General features: G+C 39.8%; 1 protein-coding gene across 1 annotated transcript; it reads left to right on the plus strand.

The window, feature by feature from the left end:
- The first annotated feature begins 93 nt into the window (after positions 1–93).
- Positions 94–6,244, plus strand: SYF2 (SYF2 pre-mRNA splicing factor). Its single transcript, XM_010993698.3, has 7 exons — positions 94–187; positions 420–530; positions 2,581–2,706; positions 3,294–3,411; positions 3,761–3,851; positions 4,595–4,693; positions 5,627–6,244. The coding sequence occupies exons 1-7, from the start codon at positions 161–163 to the stop codon at positions 5,790–5,792; spliced, it is 738 nt and encodes a 245-aa protein (XP_010992000.1). The 5' UTR covers positions 94–160; the 3' UTR covers positions 5,793–6,244.
- Positions 6,245–8,919: the final 2,675 nt, after the last annotated feature.

The following is an 8,919-nucleotide window of genomic DNA, read 5'->3' on the forward strand; positions in this document are numbered from 1 at the left end:
CGATTCACTGCTAAACGGGGCAGGGATTGGTCCCAAGTTCCTAAGACTGCCAGGAAGGGGCGGGGCTTAGAATAGGTCATCGGCTTATATCTACGGGGCGGTACAAAGGTCGGCGGAAGTGCCCTGTGTTGTTGCCGGAAGCAGGAAAGGAAAGGTTGTGATGGCGGCTGCGGCTCTAGCTGAGGAGGTAAGTGCCTCCGTTTCTACCCAGAGGTTTGTGTAGGGGAGGGCTCTGGAGTGATTAAGGGTGAGAGGTGAAGGAGATGCTTGGGTGCCGGGCCAGAAAGGCGCAGACGGTGTGGGGTCGGTGTGGGCAGTGAGGGCCCAGCCCAGACTGTCGAGAGCCGCGGGGAATCCGCCTGGGCCTTCCGGGGAGCAGCCAAACCGGCCCCGCCTCCAGCCTGTCTTCCTCGCATTAGGTGCCGGTGGACGGCGCGGAGGAACTGCAGCCTGCTGTGGAGGCCGAGGAGCTGGCCGCCCAGAAGCGCGAACAGAGGCTGCGCAAATTCCGGGAGCTGCACCTGAAGCGGGTGAGTAGCCCCAGAGGCCGGCTGAGACCTGTCAGCTGGCCAGGCCCGTACGCATTTGTAGAGGGACGAGGAAGCTGCACCAGCGCGTGTGACAGAGCCGCCGAGCAAGATGAAAGTTCTGTCCCTGGGTTCTCAACCTGGCAGCACATTGTAGTCACTTTTGGAAGTAGACGTGCTCTTTCCAGCCCTCCTCCCACACGCATCTGTTTTAACTTAGCTGGGCTAAGTTTGGGGTTCTCTGTTACTGCTAACGGTCTCCCTGCTGTGTGATTCTCCTAAATTCTTTATTTTACCTAGGGAAATATATAGAGCTCGAGACTGGAAGAAACCTGTCCCATGTTAAAAAAAAAAAAAAGCTGGTTGCCTTTTCATTCAAACATAGTCAGCAAATCTGGGAAGGTCTATAGGGTCAGTGGTTCAGCTAGTTGGTGGGGAACCAGATGATTAAGATAAGGCCTCTTCTTAAGTAAAGGAGACAGCTTTTAGCCAGAAATTATATTGTGGTTAATGCCATGCTTGAATTAGGAACAAAGTGCCTTGGGAGTGCAGAGGAGGAGAGATTGGTACAGTTTGGGGGGCTCCAGGGAGTGCCTCATAAAAGTGGTGACACTTGAACTGTTTGAAAGATGAATAAGATGTTATCAGGCAAATAAAGAAGTTGGAGGAGGAAATATCTAAGCAGAAGGGACAAATGCAAAGAAAGAGAATTCATATCAGAGATAAAAGTCCAGCAAGCAACTGGCTACAGTTGGAGCTGTGAAATGAAAAGGCAGCTCTTGACTGTTTCAACTCAGAATGGCCTGACAGCTTGGCCATGGTTTCACAAAATCACCAACATCATTCTGACTATCAGAGTGTGACAAAAACAGGACTATTCAAACCACAGAAATGACCACACAGAACCCTCTTCTGTTAACACCAGTGACAAGTACAAGCACTAGTCTTCACTCCATTAATCCTGCCTCCTGCATAAAAACTGAAGATACCCAATCATAGAATGCCCTGGCTTTCTGATAGTGCCTGATCTGGAGCACAACCGCACTTCCTTGAATCTTTCCCTGCAGTCACCTGCAACAAGCTCAAATCATATTTGTATCAGATATTAGCCCTTCCTAATACCTTCTCACTGAAATGCCTACAGTTCCCCATGGTTTACTGTTTCCTTCAGTGCAACATACACAAGTTTGTTTGCATATGTTTTTGGTGTCTTCAGTTGGAGGGTGTTGCCAGAGCCAAGAGTTGTTGAAAGGAGTCTCTCTCTTTACCCAGAAAAATTTAATAAACAATTAAGCACAGTTAAATATTTACTTGGAAGGACTGTGTAAAGAACATGGGGTTGAATATGTTGGAGACATGTCTTCCTGGACTAACTGCCACCAACCTGTGACCAAGGAAACATCTAATTTACATTGTTCTTAAGATGACATACTCATTTTGTTTTATGCAGTTAAATTTATTTTAAAACAGACTCTTCATACAGTAATTATAATGGAAAATCCCTTTCATTTGCCACAATGTAAAGTATTAAAATCTGAAGAGGAGGGGGTACTTGGGAAAGGTTAGGGACATTAAGATAGGTATGAAAGCCCCCCAGCCCCAAATTGAGGCTTCTTCCTTGAATTAGGATTAAAAGAGGATTGGAAGTAGAATATCTTTCTCATAATCTAATGTAATATTATTTCATTCTATCTAAAGTCTACCTAAGTGCCGCTGTAGTATGCCTTTTCCACTTTGTGAGATCTTGTTCCATCCAACCTTAAGGGACTTGCTCACAGAGACCATAGAGCTAAACAGAGACAGAACTGACCTTAACCCCTAGGTGTCTGGAACAGCAAACCAGTGCAGCCCAACACATTTCTTGACTGTTTACAAATACAGACCTAATTAGGCTGTTCCCGTTCTTAAAATCCTTTGATGGTTCTCTTACTTTTAGAGTTAAATGAAGTCCCTCTGTTAGTGTGTCTTACCTGACTTTCCTCAAAGAAGGAAAGATTTGTTTGGATTTGTTTTCATGTTTCAGCAGACAACCTTATTGTGTTTATGGTTTTAGAATGAAGCTCGTAAATTAAATCACCAGGAAGTTGTTGAAGAAGATAAAAGACTTAAGTTACCTGCTAATTGGGAAGCCAAAAAAGCTCGTTTGGAATGGGAACTACAGGAAGAAGAAAAGAAAAAGGTTAGAAACTAGTCTGCTATCTTCCTGTTTTATTCAATCATTCTGTTGTGTTGAGAGAGTAGAAAATGCTTTTTACCAGCTGCAACACTTTGGGCAAGTAATTTAACCTCTCTATGCCTATATTTTCTCATCTGTAAAATGGGGACTATAATATAATCATTTGAGTTAATTGTGAAATAAGTCAGTGCATATAAAACATTTTAAAAAAGGTCTGACACCTGATAAATATTGAGTATTATTTTTTTAGATCGATGCACTCTCTTGTTATGAACCATAGCAGATTACCAAGTTTCCTTCAACTATTAATAATTCTAAAATATTGCTTGATATCTTTTTTAAAAATTTATTTTTATTTTATTTATCTTCATTTTGGAGAGGGTAGAGGTAATTAGGTCTATTTATGTATTATTTTTAGTGGAGGTACCAGAGATTGAACCCAGGACCTCGTGCATACTGAGCATACACTCTACCACTGAGCTATACCTTTCCCCCTATTGCTTGATATCTTTATTCAGTCTTCATTTAAAATAGATCAAATAATTGCTTGTCTTAAAGGCAGGCCCTAGCTTTTTTTCCTTTCTTTTTAGGAATGTGCAGCAAGGGGGGAAGACTATGAGAAAGTAAAGTTGCTGGAGATCAGTGCAGAAGATGCAGAAAGATGGGAGAGGAAAAAGAGGAAGAAAAACCCGGATCTGGGATTTTCAGGTAAAACTCACCTTTACTTTATTGAATGGTCCTGTTAGATAAACATCGCCTTGAATGTTTCTGGTTTTAAGAAAAGACATGCCCCATAATGGAATATTCTCTTAAGAAGCTTACTCCCAAGAAAAATACAAAGATGTCTCACAGAGCAGAAGTGAAAATGGCTGTACTTGAGTCCGCTGGATCCTTTCTGTGTGGTAAAATTAAAGCCTGTATAATGAGCATCCTCAGGATAGAGGCTATCCTTAGATTAGTGTCTTGTGCATGTATTACTACTACAAATTTGATTTTTCTCCGAGTAGTGTGACCAAATAAGGAAATATGTCATTTCTGATTCTCATTTTATTTTTAGATTATGCTGCCGCCCAGCTTCGCCAGTATCATCGGCTGACCAGGCAGATCAAACCTGACATGGAAACGTACGAGAGACTGAGAGAAAAACAGTAAGTTGACAGGATTAATGCAAGTCCTTTTCCCATCCTGAAGTGATATTGAGGTACTTGTGTGTGTATATACACATATGTACATAAATCCAAACTTGGGTTATCAACAGTTGTCTAGGGATGGTTTTTTGGTCTTGACGATACTATTTATTGCTCATCCACAGCTGTTAAGCTGACTCCTGGTTATCTCTCTAGGGGCATTCTAAGACGGGGTGTTGAGGATTTAATGCCCAGATTATCACAGTCACTCAGATATTTTAGGAGACAAAACGCTTTAGTGCTAGGATGGGAGAACTTCTGCTGAAAAGGACCAGATAGTGAACGTTTTAGGCTTTGTGGGCTGTATGGTTTGTCACAACTACTCCATTCTGCCCTTGTGATGTGAAGGCAGCCGTAGAGGAGACATAGATGGGTGGGCTGTGTCCTGGTTAAACTGTTCACAAAAATAGATGCTGGAGTTTGCTGGCCTGCTTTAGTGGAAGGAGAAATAAGCTGAGCCTAGAAGCAAGTCCTTTAGCAAAGCTCTGCTCCTTGGCTCTTACATCTGTAAAACGGAGGTGTTGGAGTAGGTGATTTCTTCTGTCCCTTCAAATTCTATATTTTCTGTCTTTAAAGTAAGGTAGGGTCCTGCAGTAAAGATATGTAGGTATTGTATTTCTCATCATGAATGGTAGTTTAGTTTGAAATTTGAAAATGTGGAGCACTTGCAGTGTTCCTCTAAGTCCACATTGCTGTCTTTTCAGTGGAGAAGAGTTTTTCCCAACGTCCAACAGTCTTCTTCATGGAACACATGTGCCTTCCACAGAGGAAATCGATAGGATGGTCGTAGATCTGGAAAAACAGTGAGTACTCTGCAGCAGCCTGAAATTTTAGATGTTTAATGACAAAATGGACATAATGTGCTTAGAATGAATTGAGAAGACAGATACCATATTTGCTCATTTCTGACCTAGCATCTAGGGTGGTTTTGGGAACAGACAACTAGGATGGGTTGAGAACATATGATTTGGATGAAGATGCAAGATATTGATGGAATTGAGTTGTCAAATAATTGAAAATTAATTAAAAAGTTATTCTTTAAGAAATTATTCTTATTTTTACTTTAACTACCATTCCACTCTTTGATTTGAAGAAACACAAATGTTGTAGTAAATTTACCTTTGTTATATTTGTGTTTCTTAATACTGGTAGGGGTGTTTCTTTCTTTTTTGGGGGTTGGAGGGGTTGGTAACTAGATTTATTAATTTATTTATTTAATGGAGGTACTGGGAATTGAACCCAGGACCTCATGCATGCTAAGCATGTGCTCTACCACTGAGCTATATACCCTCCCCCTGGTAAGGGTGTTTCTTGATACTGATTAGGCAGAGCAAAATGAATTTATATTACAGGAGTGAATATACTTAAGTATTAAGAATAGTATTTAGTACATACTGTATACTCTGTTCATATGAGCTGTGGTTATTATTAATATAATTACTATTGTAATCATTTTAAGTGATACTTCATATGTCCAGTTCCTAACAGTGCTGCTTTTAGAAGCATTTTAAGATGAATTTGTATTTACTGAATTTCATGGTTCATACCCAGGGTTGTGCTGTTAATTGACAGTTTCAGCTTGATCTTGATGAAAACTGGGCTTCTCTCCTACACCTCTAACCCCGCCACAAAGTGCTGGTTTAAGTGTTAATTCTATTCCTAACCATTTGGCTGTGTTTTATTAAGATTCAAAAAGAAGGCAATTTTGTATTTTGTAAATTATTTCCCTCTCTCAGAATTGAAAAACGAGACAAATATAGCCGGAGACGTCCCTATAATGATGATGCAGATATTGACTACATCAATGAAAGGAATGCCAAATTCAACAAGAAGGCTGAAAGATTCTATGGGAAATACACAGCTGAAATTAAACAGAATTTGGAAAGAGGAACAGCTGTCTAATCCTTTCAGGAACTGCTTTTAGAAGCTTGAGAATGGAATGAAAATTTCTGCTAGCCAATATAAGTTCTCTTCAGAGTTATACCAGTAAACCAGAACTCGGTCTCTGCCTTCCCATTCAGCATTTAAAAATAAATGTTTTTTCTTAAGCATATACTTCCATGTATATTTCCACATTTTTGTGCTTGGATATAAGATGTATCTCTTGTACTTGTTTTGTAAAAATCTACTTTGTATAAATTCTAATTATATTATTTTTCTATGTATTTTTAAATGTGTATGACTTTAATCTTTGAAGCATTTTGGGTTTAAGAATGCTTGCAGCATATGTAAATGCAGTCATTGTTACTTTGAATGCTGTTATGAATTTGATAAAATCTAGAGCTGGACTCAGGAACCATTTGGAGTTTAGACTCCAAAGCTAAGGACAGTGAGGAGAAAGGTGGTAGTGGCTACTAGAGGGTTGGTGCAGACCCTCCCCATGGCTGTTTAGGGCCAAGTTCAGGAAATAGTACAACTGTCCTCCCATGAATACTGTGTAACAGTTCCCTTTTTAAAAAGTAAATGTCCTGTGGAATGGAATCCCCACTGAACAGTGTATCATTTAAAACAAATATTTGTATTTATACATTCATATATACACAGACATACACATATCTGCTTCCATTCCACAAACATTAAAAGTTTTTCTATTATAAGAAATTCCAAACATATTCAGAAGAGGACAGAGTAATTCAAGTCCCATATACCGAATACCCATCTTCAGTTATCTCAACTTACGCCAATTGTTTCATCTTTATTTCTACCCATTTTCCCCTCTAACTCATGTTATTTTGAAGCAAGTACTAAATGTATAATTTCATCTATAAATACTTCAGTATATATCTGAAAGATAAAAATTTGTTAAAAAAAAAAAAGACCACAACACTGCTGTCACAACAATAGCTTTATTTTAATAAAAGTCAAGAGTGAATGGTATATTTTTTCTGTGTGCTGATAAAAATGCTAAGTACCCAATTAGGACATTCCAAATTAAGAAAAATCTGAAACTCTAGAGAAAATTTCACAAATATTTCAGCTTTAGTGTTTAATGAATATTTAATACCACTGGTGATTATTCCCATTTTAAATTTAAGTAGTACTTTATATTTCTGCTTATTTTGTTTCTTCCAGCATTTTTATGTGCAGTTAATCAGCTCTGGTCACAGGGTCTTGATGCTACCTCTGAAAATACATTGAACATATTTCTTTTCCCATTTCCATTACCCACAGTTCAAGTCTTTAATCCTGAGTATTACGATAGCCTTAAAAAAGTCAAAACATTGTCTAATAGATTCTGGCAATGTATTTAAAAGAATAATTCACTATGAGCCAGCAAGATTTATTTTAAGAATGCAGGAGTAGCTTGGAGAGCTGATAGTTGCTTGTCTAGTGTCAATTTTCATCATAACCAACCAGAACTCTCATCTTTTGGGGTGAATTTGTGGTAAAACTTCTGGCTAAACATTTACTTCTCCAGACTGACTTATTGTTACAAGTAGTCAAATGTTACAGTTCTGGCTAATAAGACAATTTATTCTGAGAAATCTTTCGCTTTCCTGATAAGGGAGTTACTGCTCCTTGCTTTCCCCTTCCTTCTTCCTGCTTGGATCACATACGTGAAGCCTGGTGTTGTAGCAGCCATCTTGTGCCGTGAAGTAAGAAGCATGAGGACAACAATCAATGTGTTGAGGATGGAACAGTGCTTTGGTCCCTGTTGGCATTGCTGAGCAGGTGCATCAACCCTAGATGCCTAACTCTCATCTTTCTGTTACTCACCTATGAATACATTTATGACCAATGCATGGTTCAATTTCAGGACAAATGTTATACAAAAACTGGAATATATTTAGACACAAATTTAATGAGAAGGTATAGGACCTATGTGAAGAAAACTAAAATCTAATTGAAAGAGTAAACGGGAGACTTCTACTTTCAGCCAAGATGGAGTGACAGGGAATGGATTTACCTTGCTGCCGAAACAACCAAAAAAGAAGAAGGGGAGCAACAATTTTCAAGATACTAGGAATCAAGCAAGAAAGGCTAGTGGTCTGTGAAAGAGGAAACAAAGCTAGCCCTATGATCACCCCAGCTTTCTGCCTTTAGAGAACTTCCAGGCTGTGGCACATGGCACGAGGACCTGGGTGGAGCCCAGTGGCGCCCTTAGTTGAGGGGAGAGAGTTGAAAGTCTGGGGAGACCACAGTGGCAAGAGCTCACGGTACAGACTGCTGGAGAGGAGGGAGCATACACAACTCTGGAAGCCTGCAGAGGGTCTCTGCAAGTATAAGGCAGAGTACATGTGTGAGGCTGAGGGGAGACCCACCTGGAAGGTTTAGAGGGAATAGCACCTGGCACTCATGTGCGGCCAGGAAGAGTGGTTTTCTACCAGCTGAAATGGGAAACTTCATAATTCCTGGGGTAGGATACTGAGGTTTTTGCCTCAGTCGTGGAGAATAATTAGCCCTAGACAAACACTGCTTGGATCTTGCCTAATAATCTTGAATGTTAAGACCTGAAAGAATCAAATGGCTTGCAAATAATTTAAATACATTCTAGAACAAAGATCAAGAATCATTTTTATAGAAAACACAAATATTCAATATCCAACAACATCAAATTCACAATGCCCAGCAGCTGCTCAGAGGAGCGGGAGACTAGGACTCATAATGAGAAGAAAAATCAATCGAAACTCACCAAGAACCGACACATTTGAATCAAGAGACAAGACAGTAGAAAAGAAATCAAAACAGTTACTATAATTGTACTCCACGTGATCAAGAAGTTAAGGAGAGACATGAAGATATTTAAAAGACCTATATCGAACTTCTCAACATGAGAACTAAATGTCTGAGAGAAAAAATACACCGGATGAGCTTCACCGAAGATTAGACATCATGGAAGAAAGTAGTGAACTTGAAGTCATAGCAACAGAAACCCTCCAAAATGCAACATAGAAAGTAAAAAGAATTAAAAAGTGAACAGGGCATCAGTGAGCTGTGGGACTCTGTATGTGTAATTTGGCATTTCCAAGAGATGGGAGGGCAGACACTGCTGCCCGTGGCAGGCTCTGGATCTGAAGTCTTCTTTCTC

Source organism: Camelus dromedarius, chromosome 14 (assembly GCF_036321535.1).
Source record: "Camelus dromedarius isolate mCamDro1 chromosome 14, mCamDro1.pat, whole genome shotgun sequence".
NCBI lineage: Eukaryota > Metazoa > Chordata > Mammalia > Artiodactyla > Camelidae > Camelus > Camelus dromedarius.

Coding starts and splice junctions, on each gene's coding strand:
- SYF2 (XM_010993698.3), top strand. CDS start 161: ATGGCGGCTGCGGCTCTAGCTGAGGAG. Junction 3,852..4,594: donor GAGAGACTGAGAGAAAAACA/GTAAGTTGACAG, acceptor CTGTCTTTTCAG/TGGAGAAGAGTTTTTCCCAA. Junction 4,694..5,626: donor GTCGTAGATCTGGAAAAACA/GTGAGTACTCTG, acceptor TCCCTCTCTCAG/AATTGAAAAACGAGACAAAT.